The 23,635-nt window shown below is 48.3% G+C and overlaps 1 protein-coding gene across 1 annotated transcript in view; it reads left to right on the forward strand.

The window, feature by feature from the left end:
- The window catches only part of TTC21B (tetratricopeptide repeat domain 21B), a 557,120-nt gene that overhangs the window by 135,798 nt on the left and 397,687 nt on the right, over positions 1-23,635 (forward strand). The window contains exons 7-8 of the mRNA XM_078683845.1: positions 17,511-17,595; positions 21,479-21,577. Of these exons, the coding sequence (XP_078539971.1) occupies positions 17,511-17,595; positions 21,479-21,577 (184 nt within the window). The remainder of the gene's footprint in view (positions 1-17,510; positions 17,596-21,478; positions 21,578-23,635) is intronic.

A 23,635-nucleotide genomic window follows, 5' to 3' on the forward strand; every position in this document is an offset into this window, starting at 1 on the left:
CCTCAAAGGGGTTCCATTCCACAAAGACATTCCCAATCAGACTATTGTCACGGATGCTTCTCTCCACGGCTGGGGAGCGCATTCAGACCATCTACAGATCCAGGGAACGTGGTCCTCGTCAGAATGCATGTATCGCATCAATTTCCTGGAACTCAGAGCTGTCCACTTGGCACTGAAGGCCTTTCATCCGTCCTTCCAGACCAACTCCTTGCTTGTACAGACGGACAATACGACCACAATGTATTACCTCAACAAGCACGGGGCTCGAGATCGCGCACACTGTCACAAGAAGCGCAGGCGATCTGGCACTGGCTGCTAGCCAGAGGACTGACGATAACAGCTACCCATCTGCCAGGTGTGCAGAATGCTCAGGCGGACGCACTCAGCAGGCTGGTGCAAAAAAAACACGAGTGGATTCTAAACGACGAAGTGCTTCTTCGACAGGTGGGGCACTCCGGACGTAGATCTGTTCGCCACCACCGAAAACAGAAAATGCCGAGACTTCGCCTCCAGGTATTACCAACCGGGGACTAAGGGGAACACGCAATGGATCAGCTGGTCGAACAGCTTTCTGTACGCTTTTCCACCCATTCCCCTGATTCCGGCGGTACTCATCAAGCTGTCTCAGTCCAGAGCACGGATGAACCTCACTGCTCCGGATTGGCCCCGACAGTGGTGGTTCACGGACCTGCTTCACCGGTCTCTCCTACCCCACATGCGGCTGCCGTGTCGGCCAGACCTTCACACGAAGTTCGGGGGGCTGATGGTGCACCCCAACCTCTCATCGTTGAGTTTAACGGCATGGCTCCTGAGATAGTGCAATATGGACACCTGAATCTTCCTGACGATTGCATGAAAATACTTAAGGAGGCTAAGAGACCTTCCACTAGGACTTCCTATGCCTACAAGTGGAAGAGGTTCTGCATCTGGTGCACGTCCAAGAACTATGATCCGACGACCTGCAAGGAAGATGTCATTCTTCCATACCTTTTGCATTTGGCTCAGTCTGGCCTTAATTTTCATTCTATTAAGGTTCACCTCTCAGCATTAACTGCGTATAGGAAATGCCCTTCACAGATATCTTTCTTCCAGATCCCTGTGATTAAAGATTTTTTGGAAGGATTGAAGAAAGTGTTTCCTCCTGTTCGGTGTCCTTCACCATCATGGGAGCTGAATGTGGTGCTGTCCAGGTTGATGAAAGAACCTTTTGAACCTATTCATAAGGCTTCACTGCAGCACTTATAGTGGAAGGCGGCTTTCCTCGTGGCCATTACATCGGCCCGCAGGGTGAGTGAAATTCAGGCATTGTGTTGCCAAGAACCTTATACTGTATTTCATGCTGCTAAGGTTGTGATGCGTACTCACCCTAAGTTCCCTCCTAAGGTGATTTCTGATTTCCATGTCAATCAGACTATAACTTTACCTACGTTTTCCCAGAACCCTTCCACTCCAGCGGAGCGTTCTCTTCATTCCCTGGATGTCAGAAGGGTGTTGAAATTCTACTCGGATAAGACCATGGACATTCGTAGGTCAGACCAATTGTTTGTCAATTATGGGTCGGTCAGGACTGGTCTTGCCACCTCAAAACAGTCCATCTCGAGGTGGATTGTGTCCTGTATCCAGTTATGTTATCAGAAAGCTAACAAGCCCTTAGGAGGGTAAGCCTAAGGCTCATTCTACCAGGGGCAAAGCAGCTACAACGGCTTTGCTACGTAATGTTCCCATTGCAGATATATGCAGGGCTGCCACTTGGAAGTCGGGCATGCCTTTACTAAACACTACTGTCTGGACTCTGATGCCAGGGCAGATGCTTAGGTTGGGCAGGCATCGTTGAGAAATCTGTTTGCACAGTAGTGGTGTTGTCTTTTTCCTCCACCGCCGGATTGGTTTGTTGGGATGGGCTTGCCATTCTATTCACTAGATAATGACTATACACAGAGATCCCCTACTACAGAAGGAGTAGTTTCTTACCTGTAACTCCAGTTCTGTAGTAGGGTTATCTCTGTTATAGTCATAAGCGCCCGCCCTCCTCCCCGGTGGAGAAAACGATAATGTACTGTATGCTACAGGCCTTGCTTTATACACCTTAAAAAAGAACTGAAAGTAAAAGGACTTTGGCTGTGCATCCTGGGATACCGAGGGTCTCTGGAGAGTTCCTTAAAGGCACGGTATCCCTTTTCTAGACACATAATGGCAGCCTATGGGGGCTTGTCTGTCCAACCCTTCCTCTCTATCATTTCAAGGATTTTGGTGAAGGGAAGTTTCTCTATGAGTGAAACTTGGTAATATATGTAAAATTTGGTTTTATTTGGCTATCCTTTTCACTTTAAGTTGAAGTGCTGGCCAGTGTAGCCTTGTGGTTATAGGCGGCATTATTTGTCTTTGAATTTCTCTTAAGTGTTTATGCAGGACTGCAAAGAAGACAGCTTAAGAGATTATTTTTGATTGCTCCGGGGTCCCCGCACATGGGCGGGACTATTCACTAGATTATGACCATAACAGGGGAAACATCCTTTACAACGCAACTTTTACCACGCAGTGCCTTTACGACGCAACTTTTACAACGCAAACCATTACAACGCATTGCGCTGGGGGGCGCTCTAGGATAGGGAATAAGTTTAATTTACTGTCCAACACCTTCCCTAGTGTCCACGGGGACTGGAGTTGGAATAGTAAATTAAACTATTCACTATCCAGCGCCCCAAAGCACTATGCGTTGTAAAGATATTTGTTGTAAATACCGCGTTGTAAAGGCATGCGACGTAAAAGTATGCATTGTAACGTCATACATCCCCATAACAGAGATACCCCTACTACAGAATTGGAGTTACAGGTAAGAAACTACTCCATATCACCCACTCAAACTCCCATGTATACAGACGCCCCAACTTTTATAACCTAAGGTATCTTGTGGCCTATGCGCTACTTTTGTACGGGCAGCACATATTAGATCAATATCAATTGAGAATGTTTCAATCCTACTTACCAGCACTGTTTTATCTTCGATAGCTTTCAGAACCTCCAGTTGTGAGAGCTCAACATTCTCTACTGGCTCCCTGGTTTTTGAGGCAGTGGCTTCCTCTTTCTTGCGCTTACTAGCAGCAATATATTGATCAATTTTATTGTTGTGCACATATCTTCACATTTGCTTCTTTTTCCCTGGTAATACACAAACTCCAACAATTTGGTAAATGGATTGGGCCTACAGTTGTGGTCAGACTGACAATTACGTGTGAATGAAGCATCTATTGTGTGTTCCATTCTTGTTCCAGATTCACAAACGTAATGAATGAGCACACATCTTCACCATGGATGAATAAAAGTTATCTTCAGCTCAAACCCTATTTCCACTTGAAGTGTCCACCATGTGTCCGCATTCAGCCAATGCCCAAAGCCTTCCCTTAATTGGCAATGCCTTCCCAGGTAGATGCTCACCACTGAGTCAAAAGTCCATAAAGTTACCCACAAAATCATGTTCCCGCGCCAGTAGCCTTTCACAGCATTGATCGTGATAGTCCCACTTCCGTTCTCTTATTTCTCTTCTCTAGAGGCCAGCAACTTACAACTTCTTAGCTAACACCACAGACCACTTCTCTTCTGTTGATTCCAGAGAAATCCAGCATGGGCACAACCCCACAAGATTAGCACACCAGAGCAGCACCACACTTGGAGAGGAAATATGGCGTGGTAGGTAGAGCTGTTTACCTTGGAACTGGGGGGGCGGGGTTCAAGTCCTGTTCTTGGCCCAACATCCTTTGATTGTGAGCAAATCACATTACCCTCCCATGCTTAAAAAGTATGTAAAGTAATATGATTCTCTTATAAAGTGCTCAAATACCTCTGACCAAGTTAATACTACGTACATTTTAAGTTGCAGCTTTTGTATCAATTGTTTAGAATGACTCCCGCCCAACCCATACTTCATATCATTATTCGATTCAGAATTGCTTGGTCTTCACTGTACTTCAAATATCGAACTATGCATTTGAATATTTTTACTGAATTTTCCAGAAAACCTATGAGTAGTGCAGGAAATATTTGTAATCCCATCCCGTCACCCATGTTACTAGGCAAAGCCCTCCTCATTCCTCTTTATCTGATAAAGGCTTTTAACCGCAGATTCCTTTCCTCAGAATATTCCCCATGCGTCAGACTGGATCAGAAAATGTTTGTGCAGTACCTGTGTGTGCCAGTAGGTGGTGTGGTCCGGCCCCATGTTGGCATCATGCATGCTGGATGTGACTTGCGTTGTTCTTATATAGGCGCCATCCCAGCTTGCTGATGTCCGTTTTTTCCCCCGCAACAGTATGTGCAGATCGGAGAGAGCTACCCCTAGTCTTTTGTGACTGATGTTTTTCTAGACTTTTTTTCTAGCCTTTTTTTTTTTAGATTTCATCTCCTGGTGTTCTATGGATGTGGCCTAAGAAGTCTACAGGCTTGTAACCATATGGTGGCTCTCGGAGAAATTACTGTGACGCACCCTCATCTTGTTTATCTCTGGTGCTTGGAGAGGGACCATGACTTAAAGATCTGTGAGGACTGCTGCACCATGAATCCTTAGGCACTGAGGGAATGTTTCCGCCAGCTCCTTGCTGCCCAACGTCCGACGACCCCGCAACACTCTTGATCCAGGTCAGGAAGTAGGTTCCAGGACTGCTCACAGATACGTCCCAGATGGTCTTGATAGAGATAGTCAGGTATGTGCCATTAGGAAAAGAAGTCCAAGAAGTAGAAGTGTTCTTTGACTTCACTGTGCCATTCAAAGTCCTTGAACCTGGCAGGAGACCTTGCTCTACGTTGGAGCCTGTACCAGGGCTGACTCCGTGCCTCTGTTTCCCAGAGTCTAAGCAACCCCCGCCCAACTCCGTTTTATGTCCATGGCACCTGCTCCAGTGCGGTCACTCCCAGTGCTGGCGAAGCCTCGCGACGGCACCTGCCTCATCATTTTACCTGACTCCAACACTGAGTCAGATGGGCGTCACCAGATACTGACCAGTACCATGCCTTCTAAGTTGGAGCCAGTGCCTTTTTCTTTTGACAGGCCTGGAGAGTGTGATGATTGGGAGGGTCAGACCATCCTTATAGTTGCCAGTGTGCCCTTGATGACACAGAGGACAACTGGTATGAGGAACTGGAGGAAACCAGTGGTTTGACACCTCACTAGACCCTGTCTTGGTCTCTCCCCCAACCCTGTCTTGGTCTCTCCCCCAACCCTGTCTTGGTCTCTCCCCCAACCCTGTCTTGGTCTCTCCCCCAACCCTGTCTTGGTCTCTCCCCCAACCCTGTCTTGGTCTCTCCCCCAACCCTGTCTTGGTCTCTCCCCCAACCCTGTCTTGGTCTCTCCCCCAACCCTGTCTTGGTCTCTCCCCCAACCCTGTCTTGGTCTCTCCCCCAACCCTGTCTTGGTCTCTCCCCCAACCCTGTCTTGGTCTCTCCCCCAACCCTGTCTTGGTCTCTCCCCCAACCCTGTCTTGGTCTCTCCCCCAACCCTGTCTTGGTCTCTCCCCTAACCCTGTCTTGGTCTCTCCCCCAACCCTGTCTTGGTCTCTCCCCCAACCCTGTCTTGGTCTCTCCCCCAACCCTGTCTTGGTCTCTCCCCCAACCCTGTCTTGGTCTCTCCCCCAACCCTGTCTTGGTCTCTCCCCCAACCCTGTCTTGGTCTCTTCCCCCAACCCTGTCTTGGTCTCTCCCCCAACCCTGTCTTGGTCTCTTCCCCCAACCCTGTCTTGGTCTCTTCCCCCAACCCTGTCTTGGTCTCTTCCCCCAACCCTGTCTTGGTCTCTCCCCCAACCCTGTCTTGGTCTCTCCCCCAACCCTGTCTTGGTCTCTCCCCCAACCCTGTCTTGGTCTCTTCCCCCAACCCTGTCTTGGTCTCTTCCCCCAACCCTGTCTTGGTCTCTTCCCCCAACCCTGTCTTGGTCTCTTCCCCCAACCCTGTCTTGGTCTCTTCCCCCAACCCTGTCTTGGTCTCTTCCCCCAACCCTGTCTTGGTCTCTTCCCCCAACCCTGTCTTGGTCTCTTCCCCCAACCCTGTCTTGGTCTCTTCCCCCAACCCTGTCTTGGTCTCTTCCCCCAACCCTGTCTTGGTCTCTTCCCCCAACCCTGTCTTGGTCTCTTCCCCCAACCCTGTCTTGGTCTCTTCCCCCAACCCTGTCTTGGTCTCTTCCCCCAACCCTGTCTTGGTCTCTTCCCCCAACCCTGTCTTGGTCTCTTCCCCCAACCCTGTCTTGGTCTCTTCCCCCAACCCTGTCTTGGTCTCTTCCCCCAACCCTGTCTTGGTCTCTTCCCCCAACCCTGTCTTGGTCTCTTCCCCCAACCCTGTCTTGGTCTCTTCCCCCAACCCTGTCTTGGTCTCTTCCCCCAACCCTGTCTTGGTCTCTTCAGCTACAGCGAAGGGTGCCTCATTTGCAGGGATGGTGTAGGAAGGCAGCTGAATTCCTGGACCCTCAGCTGGCCACAGTGGCAGTCAAGACGAACCTCTTGTCATAGGTGCTTCAGCCTCGAGCCGCTCCTTTTGAACCCTTTCTCCCATTAAATGAAATACTTACAGATGTCTTCCTTGGAACCTTGTTCAAGCCCTGTACAAGGATGCCTGTGCACAGGACGCTTGTCCGCTGCCATCGCACTACTCCCGGGGACACCAGTTTTCTCACCTAGCACGCCACACTGGAGAGCTCGGTGGTCCAAGTCTCAACTTCTAGGATCAATCCCGGCATGTTCCCTACCACTCCACCAGATAGGGAATCCAACATGCTGGATACCTTCGGTAAGAGGGTTTTCTCTTCCGCTTGCCTAGCACCGTGGTCAGTGAACACTGCATGGCTTTTGGGCTGATGCCAGCATAATGTGTGGGATTCGGTTGCACAAGTGTTGCCCATAGTAACAGAGGAGGCCTCTCTCAAAAAATTGCTGATGTACGAGATGCAGCAAAGTTCACTATCAGATGTGGGCTTAACACAACCAACTCGCTGGGCAGAGTGATTTCACAGTCAGTGGCATTAAGACACCATGCCTGGCTGAGAACTACTGGTTTCTCTGGTGACGGTCCAACCCTTGCTTATAGACAAGTCCCTTGATGGGTCTCGCCTCTTTGGTAAGAAGGCAGACTCTGCACTAGAGTGCTTCAAAGATAGCAGAGATACAGCCAAGTCCTTGGTTCTATCCACGGCCCCTTGCCAACTGCAGCTTGCCTTTCGCCCCTTCCATGGCTACAGTAGGGGCTACCAATTGCGTCCTTTCCCACCCAGCCACCAAGGCAAACTGGGTTGCCAGCCCTTTCATGCCTGTGAACACTGTTATCGCAGATCACGTGGCAACACCAACCAGAGGTCTGGTCAGCCCACCCCTCCCCCGGGAGCCCTGACCTCTAAAAGCCTTTAGTTTGTTCTCTTTACCTGTGTGGGCACTCAGTGGGCAGCAGGATCTGCTATCACCGGACCCACTGGATGTCTGTAACATCTGACAAGTAGGTTTTGCAAATCATACATAAGGGCTACTCCATCCATATTGTGGAAATCCCTCAACCCATGCCACCCACTTACAACCAACTGGCGGAGTACCATTTCTCCTTGCTTCATGAAGTGTTGGTTCTTTTGGCCAAAGGAGCCATCGAGAGGGTGCCGGCATCAGAAGTAGGTTGTGGTTATTCACAGCTTTCTAGTGCCCACATAGGATGGAGGCCTTTATCTTATCCAAGACTTGCGCCTTATGAAACTTCTTCCTGAAAAAGGAGAAATTCAAAATGCTGACCTTAACTCGAGTCTGCCTGCCCTTGATACTGGAGACTGGATAGTGGAGTTAGTAGTGGCACAACCTGCTGTTCACTGTGGGCCAAGACAACTTACAGTTTGCCGTGCTCCCTTTTCACAAATGTGATGGCAGTGGTTGCAGCACATCTGCGTAGGTCATGGTTTCCAGTCTTCCACTAACTCAACGATTGACTGTTAATGGCTGGCTTGCCCCAGACAACCATCTCCCACCTCCAGATTACTGCTGATTTTCTGTATTCGCTAAGGCTCACTATCAACAAGCCGAAGTCACACCTGACTCCCTCTCATACACTCCTTTTCATACGGCCGTTCTGGACACTGTGTAGTTTCAGGCCTAGGCTCTCGAGTGGTGAGTCCAGGATATTCGGGCTATGATTCCAATGTTTCAGCCTCTATCCTAGATTTTGGTGAGACTGACCCGGAGGCTGTTGGGCCTCATGTCATCTTGCATTCTGCTTGTAACATATTCCACCTTCGAGAGCACGCAATGTCAATAGTTTTGTGTGCTGGAATTTCCAAGGCAGATCTGGCTCTGACACTCTTTTCGTCTCGAGTGGAGCATTGGCCATCTGTATATCTTTCTGCCTATTCCTCTCCTTATGGCTCCAATTGGCCATGGAGAGTTTGGTATCCCAAGGTTCTGAGCATTGTCCTCCGATCAGGTTGCCCCTTTGGGAGGATCTTCTGGAGAGGGTTCTGCAGTGCCCCCGAACGTGCATGCCCTCTGCCTTCATCTGTGAAGATTTACTGTTAACCGTTTACATGTTTTGACCTTCCTTCCAAAATCTGTGACATTATTCTGTCAGTCAGATATCTCTCCACCAAGAATATATACGCCTGTCGTTGGGACAAAGCTATGGCATGGTGTGCATTCAGAAACTTTGATCCTCTTTCTGCACTTTCATCCCAGATTCTGCTATTTGTTCTTTCTTTGGCCCAACAGGACTCCGCTCTGAGCACTGTTAAAGGTTATCCGTCTGCCATTTCGGCATTCCTGTGGATGTTGGACAAACCTTCTTTGTTCAAGTCACCCATTGTGACTACATTTCTGCAAAGACTACAACACATGTAACCCCTCCCCCCCCCCCACCTGCCCCCCAAGGCATTTCATTATGCCTCTGGCCCTTATCTTTCTCATGTGCGTTCCCTTTGAGTTGTCACACAACTGCCCACTTCATTTGCTAACTTTACTGACATTTCAAGACTGCCTTTTCAGTAGCCAGGAGGGTCAGCGAACTTCAGGCCCTCTGTACACACTCCATGTAACACCCATGCTAGTTCTTAGGACCCTCTCCTCTTTCTTTCTGAAGGTTGTCACACCCTTTCATGTAGGTCAAAACGTCACCTTGCCTACCTTCTTTGCTCCGCTTCAACCTTTTAAAGAAGCAGCGGGACTCCACCGTTTGTACCCAAAAAGAGCTTTGTCGTTCTACATGGATTTCACTAGAGTTCCAGGTCGATGGCCAACTCTTTGTAGGATATGTTGGGGCTCTGAAAGGGAAGGCAGTTCAGAAATGAACTATCTCACGATGGACAGTGCTCTGCATAACTATCTGCTATGCATTGGTCAAGAGCAAAAATAACAATTGATGGACAGAATGCAGAACAATGTGATACATTCATCACAGGACCGAGATCTGGGCCAAAATCCATCATTTTCTTTGCTCCCCATGCCATTCCAGTTTGAACCCAGCCATATGCAAATCAATCTTGACCCTTTGCCCAATAGGAACAGTCCAGCCCAAACTGTTAAGCATGGTCCTCCCTGGACTGGAAACGAGCATCCTAGGACCGGTTTCGGTGCATGCATTGGTCAAGAAGCAACCTCCTAAGGACATGCATGCTCATTCTACCAGAGCCAAGGCTGTGACCACTGTCTTGGCTTATGGACTCCATGTCCTGGACATCTTCCAGGCAACAAACGTGGGCTTCTTTGCACTACTACCTGGAGGGACCTGCCCGATGGTCCGGTCTGTCATGACTGGCATGTTGCCCATTTGCTCCTGCAGAACATTTTGGTCTAAACTGTTCACAGGCCCACCTCCGGGGAGGTATTGCTTTTGTATCTATTCTAAGGTAAGGAATCTGTTGCTTGAAATCTCTTTTAGATGAGCAAGTTACTTACCTTTGGTAACAGCTTACCTGATCGAGACTCATTCTAGCTGAAGATTGCTTACCGACTGCTGAATCCTCCCCGCTGTGCTAAATGATTCAGTAGAGTCTTCTTTCTGAGGGCCGTGGTAATGAACACCTGTATGTCAGCATTCTTCCTGGCTCTGCGCTTTTGGCATGGAAAGCATTGAAAATAAACTGACGTCAGTGTGCTGGATTGGCACCTATATAGGCACCTTGTGCGTTATATCTGGTGTGGCCAACGTGGAGCTAAAAGACTGCACCTACTGGCAGGCAAGGGTACTGATTGAACATTTCCATATCTAGTCTGACACATGGGGAGTTTTCTACCTGATAAGGCATTACAGAAGGTAAGCAACTTGTTCGGCTTTATCATGATGAAAGGGAACGGGGATTCTCCTTGTTATACATCTCATTGGTTGAAATGGTAATGCCAAAAGAATATAACCCCAAAGTCTTTGATTGCACATTAGTTATGATTGATATCCTAAAGGAGTCTATATAACATTGCAGTAGCAATCAGAGTTTTGATTTAGGTTTCTGTATTCTGCATTGGAAATGCTCGCAATTTGTATCCTATTTTACTACACATATAATTAAGCATTTATTTCTTGTGTATTGCTGTTCATGTTGCTCATTTGTTCAGAGCACGTATTTTCTGAACAACCAAAATGCCTCGCATCAACACAAATATACAAAGACTGAGGGTTCCGATTGTTATTTATACGAATTTATTTTCGAATATGTGTTCAATGTAACCTTTGCTGATTTGGTTTTGAGGCATTATAGGGTGCTAAGCTTCCATTAACACCACTTGAGCTTTCTCATAAACCCGTCCTTGATTCACTTGGAGATATGTTAAGGCATTATATACATAATAGCAAGTTCGAGGCATGTGGGCTGCTAAATTCATATCTTAGCATTAGATCGCCGCCTAGTGTTGGGCTCGGATGATTGCACATTGTTGTCCTGGAAGAGTCTTCGAAGTATCCTGAGATAGGTGGCTCCTCCCCTGGACTACAGTGCGCATGGGCATCGGCTCCATCCCCAGATTGTTTTTTTCCGCCATTGGGTTCGGATGTGGTCTCGACGTCTTACTGTCGGAACCAAGAAAAACTAACTTTTAGCGGCCAAAAGGCCTCGATTTTCTTGCGTCGGTATTGTCTGCGCACGGTCTCGAGTCTTCCGTCTCTTGGAGCCGGAATAAGCGGAGTTTTCTTCGCTCTCTGAACTTTGAGGCCTTCTCATCGCGACACGACTGCAAGCCTTTACGGACATGGAGCGGAGCCCGTTTAAGTACTGCCCGCTCTGTGGGTCCAAGTACCCACACATCGATCTACACCCCGTGTGTAACAAGTGCCTTTCGCCGGACCACGACGACGGCAAGTGCAAGGCCTGTGCACAGTTCCGCTCCAAGAAAACTCTCAAGCTTCGACGCGCGGTGCGCTTGGAAGCTAGGCAAGCGGCCCCGGATCCGGAGAACATCTTCGGCGACCAGGAAGAAGAGGTCCAGGGTCACCATCTACAAATCTCCCCACCAGAGACGGAGGTCGAGGCGGATCCGGGAGACGACGACGGAGTCGCGGGTCAAGTCCTCGAATACGTCGAAGAGGTAGGAGACGACGATGAGATTTATGGGGCCGCGGCAGACAGCTCGGGGGACGAGCTCTGCCCCGAAGGTTACGAAGATACCGACCGGGACACGGGATCGCCTGTCGGCCTTACCCAAGACCCGTTGCCGCAAGCCACAGCCCCGCCTTCAGGCCCGGCTACGGACTCACTTGCTGGGCACGCTGTTTCGAAACCGAAACTGAAACCATCGGGATCGTCGACACCTAAAATGGCCGACCCGAAAACGAAACTGAAACCTAAGGACTCGAGTGTCCCTAAGATGGCTGCCGTGCCGGTGAAGAAAACGGTGCCCGTCACCCCATCGGCTCCGTCGACCTCCGGTCCGCAGAAGCCGAAGAAGTCTGTCGATTCCGATGCTCCAAAATCGAAACCGACGCCCGAGGAGGGGGCCTCCAAGAAAGATGGTCGGCACGGATCAGCGGCTACGACGCCGTCCAAGCCCGCCAAGGTCGGCTCCAAAGAGGCAACGCACAAGAAGTCTGCGCCCCGGCCTCAAGAATCGGAGGTGCCGAAGACGGGTTCCGCGCCCAAAGCGCACAAGGCCCACGATGACGTCGGATCCGAGGGACCGATCAAAGCATCCTTGTCGGCGACGAAACCCACTGGCAGTGTACCGTCCCCCATTGCGGAGTCACTGCAGAGAATCAGGGAGAAAGCCTTTGCCCCATCGGCTCCGATACCATCACCGCAGCCGCAAAAGGACACTCCGGCAAAGCCTTCTGGAAAACTCCTCTTTCTCTTGCCACCTAAGGAGGCGCCGAAAGCGTTTTCGACAAAATCGGCTCCGAAACAGGTTTCTTCGCCGGCTGGCCCTCTTCCACGTCGGGTACTCGAATCGGAAGACGATTCAGAGCATTTCATCGATGCTGCCACAGGCAAGCTGACACTCTATAAAAGGAAAATCACTTCGGAGCCAGTGGACTCCTACATCATCCCACTGAAGAAAAAGAGGGTGCCCCTTGACGCCTCAGGCCTCACGGAACCAATCCAGCCTCCTCCAAGACGGAGCCCTACTCCCTCCCCAGAGCACTCTGTGGGTGAGGGGTATGATGAGGATGAGCAGTACAATTTCCCTATCGATGAACCTGATGTACAACCGGATTCATACGATGACACTGGTGACCAGAACACCCAAGGTGTGGGCCAAGACCCGCAGCTCTTTAATGCACGTGCATCCCCGACTGAGGACTCAGCAGGCTTTCATGCACTACTTGAAAGGGCGGCAGCCAATCATGATGTGGACATGCATGCCGACCCGGTTGAGGAAGACTTCCTTTTCGACACCTTTGCAATCTCTGAAAGGACAGTAAAAACACTTCCTATGCTAAAAGGTGTCCTCAAACATGCTGGGGACATTTTTAAGGAGCCTACAAGAGCGAGAGTGGTCAACCCTCGCATTGAAAAGAAGTACTGGCCTGCACCTGCGGACCCCGCCTACATCCGGGGACAATTGCCACTGGACTCTCTTGTGGTTGCCAATGCCAGGAAACGTGCCAACTCCCAGACAACGGGTGAAGCTCCTCCCCCGGATAAAGAGTCCAAAGTGCTAGAGGCAGGGGGTAAAAGAGTAGCTGCACAGGCAGCAAACTTTTGGCGCATCGCCAATACACAGGCGCTCCTGGCGCGTTACGATAGGGCGCACTACGACACCCTAGAACAGGTTGTACAACACCTGCCTCCACAGTTCCAGGAAGCCACACAACTGCTCATTAACGAGGGGAAGCTCATCTCAAACGCAGCCATCAAGTGTGCGCTTGACGCTGCGGATACAGCTGCTAGGGCTGTCAACACTAGTGTTATGCTACGACGACAGGCGTGGCTACGCATCTCAGGCTTTAAACCGGATATTCAGACAACAATTCTTAATCAGCCGGTCAATCCTGATAGTCTGTTTGGTCCAGATGTTGACACCACCCTAGAGAAAATAAAAAAAGACACGGAAACTGCTAAATCCATGGGGGCCCTGCAGTCACAACAGTTTCGTGGCAGCAATTTTCGTCGCTCAGGCGCACGTGGGGTCACCAGAGGACAAATGGGTCAACAATCCCAGTTCTCGAAAGGTGGGGCACAATCCTCTTTCACAAAACAGAACAAGGGAGGTTACAGAAATAACAGCAACAGAGGTCGCGGCAGAAGAAACAACAACCCCCGCTCCTCTACTCCAAGCAAACAGTGACTCTCTGTCACTGCCCCCCGACCACCTAACACCTGTCGGGGGGAGACTGCAGCAGTTCCTGCCCGTCTGGAAAAACATCACCACAGACAGGTGGGTGCGACAACTAGTCCAGTATGGTTATTGCCTAGAATTAAAGTCCACTCCACCCAACATCCCGCCAAGGCAAAGGCCTATGTCCGCAGAGCACTTGCTCTTATTGCAGCAGGAAGTAGTGGTGATGCTGCAAAAGGGAGCAATCGAGCAAGTGCCGGTGGGAGAGGAAGGCACGGGGGTATACTCCCTGTACTTCCTTATTCCAAAGAAGGACGGATCTCTCAGACCCATTCTAGATCTACGCCCCCTCAACCTCTACATACTATCAGAACATTTCCACATGCTTACGCTGCAACAGATTCTTCCCTTGCTAAACCAAGGGGACTTCTTAGCAACCTTGGATCTCAAGGATGCGTATTTCCATATTCCACTACACCCGTCACACAGGAAATACCTCAGGTTCACTATTCAAGGAAAACACTATCAGTTCAAGGTCCTACCCTTCGGAGTCACAACAGCCCCGAGGGTGTTCACCAAGTGTCTGGCGACAGTAGCGGCGCACCTCAGGAGGCAGAACATCCATGTCTACCCCTACCTAGACGACTGGCTCGTACAAGCCAAGTCAGAGCAGCAGTGCGCCGCGGACATGTCAACTACAATTCACCTTCTTCACGATCTGGGTTTCTCCCTAAACTACCCAAAATCGCATCTTCAGCCGGCACATGTCCGGCAGTTCCTAGGTGCAACGATCAACACCCTGACGGCCATGGCTCAGCCAAACCAAGTCAGGATAGACAGCATTCAGGCCCTGATCCAAAGATTCACGCCACAACACTCGCTGCCAGCGAGAGTGTTCATGCAGTTGATAGGCATGATGGCCTCCTGCATCTTCATTGTCCCTCACGCACGTCTACACATGCGCCCGCTCCAGGAGTGCTTAGCGAATCAGTGGACACAGGCTCGTGGCCAATTGACAGACCTAGTGTTGGTTACCAGTCGGGCATACGACTCTCTGCATTGGTGGACTCCACACAACCTTTGCAAGGGCCGACTGTTCCAAGAGCCTGTGCCGCAGATTGTCCTGACAACGGACGCATCTCTCCAGGGATGGGGAGCTCATGTGCTCGACTATACGGTGCAGGGACTATGGACAACGCAACAACAGAAGATGCACATCAACTATCTGGAACTGATGGCAATCTTCATGGCGCTCAAGTCCTTCATTGTACATCTGTGCAACAAGGTCGTGCTAGTCCGGACGGACAACATGACCGCGATGTACTACATCCAAAAGCAGGGAGGCACCCACTCGCCACAGCTGTCTCACCTGGCTCAGAGCATGTGGAAGTGGGCCATTCAGAGGAACATTTTCCTCATGGCAGAACACCTCCCAGGGAAGGACAATCAGATGGCGGATCTGCTCAGCAGGTACAGCCATCAAATGCACGAGTGGGAGTTACACCCATCTGTCCTCCACCCGTACTTCCAGCAGTGGGGTCATCCGGAGATAGACCTGTTTGCCACAAAAGAGAACGCAAAATGCCAACTCTTTGCCGCCAGGTTCCCTCACCCACAGTCGCAGGGGAATGCGATATGGATGAACTGGTCAGGCAAATTTGCGTACGCTTTTCCGCCAGCCCCCCTAATACCGCTGGTCGCAAGAAAACTAAGGCAACACGAGATGACCCTCATCCTAGTTGCTCCAACGTGGGCGCGCCAGGCTTGGTACACCACGTTCCTCGAACTCTCAGTGGTACCGCATCAAAGACTGCGCCTCACGCCCAGTCTTTTGACGCAGAACCATGGAGAAATTCAGCATCCAGATCCGCAACAGCTCAACCTGGCGATCTGGCTCCTGAAGTCCTAGAGTTTGGGTACCTTAACCTACCTCCAGAATGCATGAGCATCATCAAGGAGGCGAGGAAACCAACTACTAGAGCATGCTATGCTGCTAAGTGGAAGCGTTTTGTCATCTACTGTACATCCAATGACATCAACCCACTAGATGCATCTATCCCCAACATCATCTGCTATCTGTTGCATCTCTACAAGTGCAATCTGGCGTACACTTCCATTAGGATACATCTATCCGCCATAGCGGCTTATCTTCAGAACAGGCAGCACCTCTCTGTCTTCAGAGTGCCCGCCATTAAAGCCTTCCTTGAAGGTCTGAAAAGAGTCATTCCCCCAAGGACACCACCAGCTCCGGTGTGGAACCTCAACGTCGTTCTCACCAGACTGATGGGACCACCATTTGAGCCACTGCACTCGTGTGAGCTCCAATTCCTTACGTGGAAAGTGGCCTTTCTTATAGCTATTACGTCTCTGAGGCGTGTCAGTGAGCTGCAAGCGCTCACAATACAAGAGCCATTCATTCAAATTCACCCAAATAGGGTAGTGCTACGCACTAACCCTAAATTCCTTCCTAAGGTGGTGTCACAGTTTCATCTAAACCAGACCATTGACTTACCAGCATTCTTTCAAAACCCGCAAACGGTGGCGGAAAGGATGCTCCATACCTTAGATGTACGAAGGGCGTTGATGTACTACATAGACAGGACACAACACTTTCGAAAGACAAAACAACTCTTTGTTGCCTTCGCACCACAACACAAAGGCAACCCAATCTCCAAGGCAGGGATAGCCAGGTGGATTGTTAAGTGCATCCAGATATGTTATCAAAAAGCAAAGCGCACTTTAACAATACCCCCCAGGGCGCACTCCACACGCAAACTGGGGGCATCCATGGCTTTCCTGGGGAACATTCCTTTAGAGGACATTTGCAGAGCAGCCACGTGGGTCACACCACACACCTTCACAAAACACTACTGTGTTGATGTGCATTCCAAACAGCAAGCTGCTGTAGGACAGGCTGTTCTCAAAACACTTTTTCAGGTTTCTGCAGCTGGCACGGGCAACCGCCGCTGATGGAGGGACTGCTATGTATTCTATGCTAAGATATGAATTTAGCAGCCCACATGCCTCGAACTGAATATGCTACTTACCAGTATGCATCTGTTCTTGGCATGTAGGGCTGCTAACATTCATATCGCCCGCCCTCCTCCCCGGTGCCTGTCGCAGCTGCAGATATACTATTGTATTTATTCATTAGCATGGACATCCTTTACACTTTTCACTCCATCTTCTGCCACAATGGCGAAAAACAATCTGGGGATGGAGCCGATGCCCATGCGCACTGTAGTCCAGGGGAGGAGCCACCTATCTCAGGATACTTCGAAGACTCTTCCAGGACAACAATGTGCAATCATCCGAGCCCAACACTAGGCGGCGATCTAATGCTAAGATATGAATGTTAGCAGCCCTACATGCCAAGAACAGATGCATACTGGTAAGTAGCATATTCATTACATAAATAAAAAATGGTAACTGATGAGAGCGAAAGGAACTTATGTGAGTGGTTATTGATCTGCTCAATAATACATGTTAGAGTTTTAAACTTATATTTTCTTTGACAAATTAGCTTATTGCTCCAAAAACTTTTACAGGGTTGTGTAATTTAATGTTGTGTATGGTAATAAAAATAGTGATGGCAAGATCAAAACATGTCTTAAATATATTTAACACAAGCTGCCAGTTCCTTTTTGATTAAAATGTTAAACAGTTTTTAAATATTCAGAAATGTTATTGCTGTCTATCTGTGGCATTGTCATTGTAGTTATTTAGTCCCCAGAGTAAAAGACCGTTATACTTATTATGGAAATGGGGCACTCATTTATTTATGTTTTTTCCCTTTCATCATGATCTAGATTACTGCAGCGAGAGAGTCATAACCTGGAAGCATTGAGGATGCTGGCATTGCATTATCTCTGCAGGGAAGGAAATGTACACGAGGTAACCGTTTCTAAAACCTACTTTTCAGTTTCTTTTACCCAATGTGTGAAGCCGAGCATCCTATAATTTAGCAAATTTAATTGGTTTCTACAAGACTAGTTTTAAGATCTGGCTTGACCGCACAGCTGTCATGGTACCTTGTGTGATCACCACATAAAGAGCTTTCTGTAGTACTGATGTTGGGTTTTCTGTGTATAGCTTTTGATTTGGCAAAAACGATGTGCTTCCCTCCTAAACCGCTTTGATAATTTGTATCATGCTGCTGCTTGAGCCAGAAGCTGTATGGCGGTTAGAGAAGGCTCAATAATGCACACAAAGTATCAAGTCCAGTGGGTTACAGTGGGATGGAGCTTGGCCTTTAGGGCACACATGATCTGATTAGTTACAGTGTGTATTATTCTGTGGCGGCAGCACAGCTGGGAGGAGGGCAGTCTTGGGGAATGTATTGCTGTTTCCCAGTGCAAGCACGCTCCCTACTCCATCATCAACTTCAGAGTGCAGCTGTGTGTTTGAGGTCAGTATGGGGTGCCCAGGCTACTCCAATCTACATGCATTCGTTGTTATAACCAACTTTATATCGTTTATACAGCAAGCACCATCCATTGCTGTGAGATTGAGTCGCATGATACGATTTCAGCTGAAGTCTGTCCCTTCATACTGACAGTCCATAATAAGGCCACCACTTCCTCCACACTTCATCATGTTTATGAGGACACCCACGTGCTTCATAGATTGGTATTTCTTGTTGCGCACACCAATGCTTATGGGATTTATATAGCGCACTGTTCGGTATCCTGGTGCTAGCTCACTGATTTCAGCTTGGCTGAATCTTATGCTCTAACAATGATCTTCATTGCTAATGAACCATGGTTTTATCATCTTTCTAAATGGCTTCAAAGTAGGGGCTAAACGAACCCCTAAGGGAAGTTCATTCCAGATCTCCACTGTTCCTGTGAAAATGTTTGGCCAGGTAAGAAGGTCCCTGATTATGCAGTTCCATATTGGCGATACAAAGGGCCTTACATTTTATCCTGTCTTTCACTGGCAACCAGTGCAGCTTTTGAATAACCCTTCTCACCGAGGCACATTTAGGAGTATGCAAGAGAACTCTAGTTGCCGTGTTTTTGCAGCACATGCAATTTGTATGGAGTGTTGCTGAAGATTCAAGTATAAACCATTACAATAATCTAGCCTGCCATCACCAAGGCAGATATAACCATTTTTTGAGAGGTTGGAGGAATAAGAGCTAAGATCCTTTTGATCTTCCTAAGAATGAAAAACGTGGAGGATGTCAGTGCATTGATCCTCTCCTCTGCGCCACAGCTGGATCGAGAGTGGCGTAGGTTGCCACCACAAGCAGGCAATGTCTTCTTGGCCAACAGGCACGCCACCCCTATCAAGATCCACTCAACACGTGGACCTCCAAGCTCCTCCACAAGCCCCAACAGTGCACTCCGGGTCCTAAGTCAATTGAGCGCCCTAAAACCGTTTATCTCCTGCCCCACCCCATCCCAGAACGTACGTAGTGCCGGACAGTCTCACCTACATAAAAAACTCAGCTGCAGGGAGTGCGCAACATGTGCATGCAGCCTGACAAGTAGATGACATCCGCTGCATGCGATCGATGTGGGTGTAGATTAGTTTCATGTAAGTAATTCACCTGGACCATACGCAGGCATGAGGAGATCGCTAGTTCCCTAGGGGCTAGGCATGCCCATCTCTGCAGAAGAGAATCCAATGCATCAGTGGCATGGATAATCAGTGGGCGATAGATCATAGAAAATGCTCCATTCTCCAGGTGTCCCATTAGAAGTTTGGCCTCAAGGGGCTATATTCAGGGATTTGAATATTTGGAGGAAGATGCAACTGCAGTGCATGTCGTAGTTAAAGAAAGCAGAAAAACTGTGTTGGCCAGGACATATTGATCTTTCAATTGCTGAAAGAACAACAAGTTGCTTCGTTCATAAATATCCCCTAGGTACGTAATTCCTATGTGGTTCCTTTGGATGAAGCCCTCAAGGGTGAAAAGTTGCTGAAGCCACGTGCCCTGCCACAGAGGGGTCAAGCCAGTGAGGCGGCGGTCCCACCGGATAAGGCAGCTCTCCAGCAAAACACCACCATCTTAGTACATGATGGTGTTGTCTGGGGCAGTCAGGCCCCGCAAAGTAGGCCAAGGAGTCCCTCAAACCCACCAAGTGGAGTTCCAAATGGTAGGTGGGATCATTCCAGCCTCCCGTAAACCAATCATTGATGGGCACTAGCTGTTCTGCCTGGTAGTACACATATATGTCAGATGCCCCCAAGTCCCCGGTCAAAGGTCGATTTACGTGCTGAGTAGAATGCCGCTCTGTGGCACTTACTGGTTCTTATAAATGCTGCGAGTCAGGAATTGAAACCACCTTCGGGGAATGGGATGTGGGAAGTTCACCAGGACATATAGATAGTGGGGGAGACACAGCATCTTGAAGAGCGCAGTATGCCCCATAGGATTGAGAGGTGAATTAGTCCCGCAATGTAGTTCCCGCTCGAGAGTCAGGGTCAAGTTTTGAAAATTAAGAGTCCAAACCAAATCCCAGAGGTAAGACACATCAATACGGAAATATTCAAATATGTTCTGTCGATGAGGGATATTAGGGCACCAACATCACCTCCTGGTATCTCCCTTCACCTCCACCAATACTGATTTGCTCGCATTAATTGGAAGGCCAGAGGCGTCAACATAGAGAGGAAGGATCTGTGGGCAGCGGGAGCCAGATGCAGGGACGGTGGGGGTCACTAAGAAAGAGGAGAATGTTATTGGCTCATAGCACTATCTGGTATTCAATTCCAATCCCCCAACTTCTAGACTAGTATCCATGTATCACAGCGTATCAGACGTGCCAATGGTCCAATAGCCAGAACAAATAGTAATGGGGAAAGGGGGCAACCCTGGACTGTGCCTCGTTGGACTTGGAAGGGAGCTCAAAGAAGTGCACAGAACACCATTCACGCAAACCTGAGCCGTGGGGTTATTATAGAGGAGATGGACCATCCTGCGGAATGTTGTCCCCAAACCTGGTCTCAGGAGGATCGCATCTATAAAGTCCCAGGAGACTGTGTCAAGGGTCTTACAGAAATGAGCGATTGTTGGCAGGTCCTCATGAAGGTCGCCGGCTGAGTCCCAAATGGTGGGTACCACCCTAGTGGAGATATTGAGGCCCTCCTGCACTGCTTTGCCATCTTCGAGGGAGACCTGCCTCAGGTCAGACAGCGCTAGTGCCAGGAGGCACTCTTTGTTGTGCGTCGGCGTGCTGGGATCAGCATTGCAAGTGGAGTATTTGAGTTTCTAGGACTTCCACCCACTCTGTTTGCTGAGTCTCTTCTCATCTCAAGTTTACTCAATGCCCACAGCATCCCTGCCGACCACACAGATTCTTCGTTAGCTTGAAGGAAGGCTTGTAACTCCTCCTCTACGAATGAGGCTGCTAACATTTAATATTCCATATATGTCTTAGCCCTTACAAGCATACCTGTTGCTCTTAAGACATTATTTGTGCAAGGCCAAAAGGTTTTGGATAACATTTTGGTATCATTTTAATAAGTGAATGTAACATACGGGTAAGTAAATAAGAGAATTTGCATTCCTAAGCTAGTGCTGTTCAAGCTAGCTGATGTGATTGGGAATGCTATTTTTAATTGCAACTGCTCATGTTCACATTTTGTATCCAAATTATGTATCTGCTATATTTGTTTGCTTACAATCCACTTAGAGCAGAACAAGTTCTTAAAATTCAGAAAGTGTGCTGGTTGCCTTGGAAATGCATTCTTTTTTTTTGTATACGCCATTGACTTTTCTCATTATGCATTTAAAAAGTACTTCAAATAGTCTTTCATTGATTTTCAGGCAACAACAAAGCTATCCGATTTAATTAACGCTCTGGAACGATTTGAACCATGCAATCCGCAACTTTGGTTTAAAATGTCTCTAGCTTTCAGCAGAACGGTAAGTGATAGTTCTTGAAATTTGACCTGTTTAAAACTGTGTTTTACTTTTATTATATATGTAGAGTTTCATTTTTTATTAACGGTATGCAGTCTTTCTAATGTTTCCACACAAAAAGCAAAGTTCAACTTACATGCTGTAGCGCTGGGAAGCCTGCACTAAGGTCAGGTTGAGGTGGCAACATAGACAATGAGAGGGCTGGGTTGGGAGAGGAAGCAGCAACACAGAAAATGGGGGAGTGGGAAGGGAAAGAAGAAGCACCAACACAGGTGCGAGAGGGAAAAAGCAATACAAAATAAATAAAAAATTAGTACCTCAATCACAGCGCCATCAGTGGAAGGGCAGCAAACAAGCTGAAGCAATCCGTACTTGGTCCATGCTCCAGCTGAAAGAAGTAGAAGTTAAGCCGGTATGCGCTGACCAATTAGAAGGCAGCAAAGAAGTGGGACAATTAAGTGAACAAATAGTAAGCAAAGGTCTGGCTCCAAGTCCTTAATTGCAAAAATGAATATATATGCATCCCTCTTACAGTGACCGCACATTCACTGGTGGCCGACGAGACCTAAAAACAATCAGTGGGGGGCAGTGGGCGAGTGGGGGGTATAATATAGGGGAGATGGGGAAGAGAAAATAATAATTTTTAAAACTTACCTTTCGCCGCAGCCTTCTACGGCCACAACGGAGCTCTCCCTGCATGCTCTGGGAAGACAGCAGCAGGATTGGTCTGAGTGGCCTAGTCTGCCACTCAGACACTTTTGTGTAGCCTGCAGCTTTTCTCCAACCCAGCTGTGAGGACAACAGATTTGGAAAAATAGAAGTGAGCATGTATGTTTGACCGGCCTAAGACAGCTGGCCAAAGATACATGCACACTTCTAAGTGCGCACCACCTGCTTGTCATTGCCCGGCCCGGCCCCGCCCTGCACCGATGTAAGAGTCAGACACAGAAAAGTAAAATATTGTTTCATTAGCATTTAATTTTATTGTGACTGACTGACGAGTGGGGTGACGCTCCTCCATCATTACGGAGAAGCAGGCCCTGAAAAAAATACATGTTAGCAGCAACAAAACAAGGTTCATCACAATGCATGTGATTTCTTTGAAATAGAGAAATGCTTTTTTGCCATCAGAACTGGTTTGCTGTGTGTGCAGATGTGCACAGTAGGCTCACTTGTGCCTGATGCCCCTATTTTCAAGTCTAAAACTTGTAATGTACTAGAATACATCTAATGTGTTTGAGGGCCTTGTTTTCTTTTGGTGTGAGGCTGCAGGATTGTTGGTATCTTCTCAGTGTGCCCTAAAATGTCTGCTGAATCTGTATCTCGCGTAGATTTCTCCTGTTTGTTTGAATGAAGCCACCCTGTTTTGAAAATATTCTTCCCCCTCCTTCTACTGTCTGTCTTTACTCAGCTTCCCCTCAGGCTCCTAAGCTCTGTTGCCATGATTTTGAGGGATTTTGAATTTAACGTTAGGCATTGTCAATGTTTTGCATCTCCCTTTGGCATGGGTAAAAACATGGGCTAAATTTGCTTTTTGTGAATATGCTTTAACTTTTCCTAATGTAAGACTTTCTAGCTAATTTCACTATCCTTTTACAGTTTATATATCTTACACATCAAAAACCATCCGCATTGCAAATATTAGCTATTTTTATGCAATCCCCTTTTGAAGAATTATATGAAGATTATCAGCACCTCAAATAAAGGTGCCTTGTTGCCTAAGGCGTTGCACCTCTTCTCAAGCAAAAGGATCACTTTTACAGGTGTAAGCTGCAATTGTGGTGCTTTTGTTCCTAGTTGGTGGCACCGCAAGGCAGCTTGCCTTACCTCGCGCTGGCATATCTTCTATAAGGTATGTAACGTACAACACTTATGAAACGGAGAGCGGTAAGTTGTTTCTTCTCATTCTAAATTGACTTTGAAGCAGAAAAGAAGGTATTTCTTTAGAGTTTACTTTGTATAACATTGATTATGCAGATTTACTGTCTTATACATTTTGGTTTTATGTGCTCCCGCTGCCTATTAGATGACCTGAACACATTTGAATGATCTTAATTGACT

Source organism: Lissotriton helveticus, chromosome 3_1 (genome assembly GCF_964261635.1).
Source record: "Lissotriton helveticus chromosome 3_1, aLisHel1.1, whole genome shotgun sequence".
In the NCBI taxonomy this organism is placed as follows: domain Eukaryota; kingdom Metazoa; phylum Chordata; class Amphibia; order Caudata; family Salamandridae; genus Lissotriton; species Lissotriton helveticus.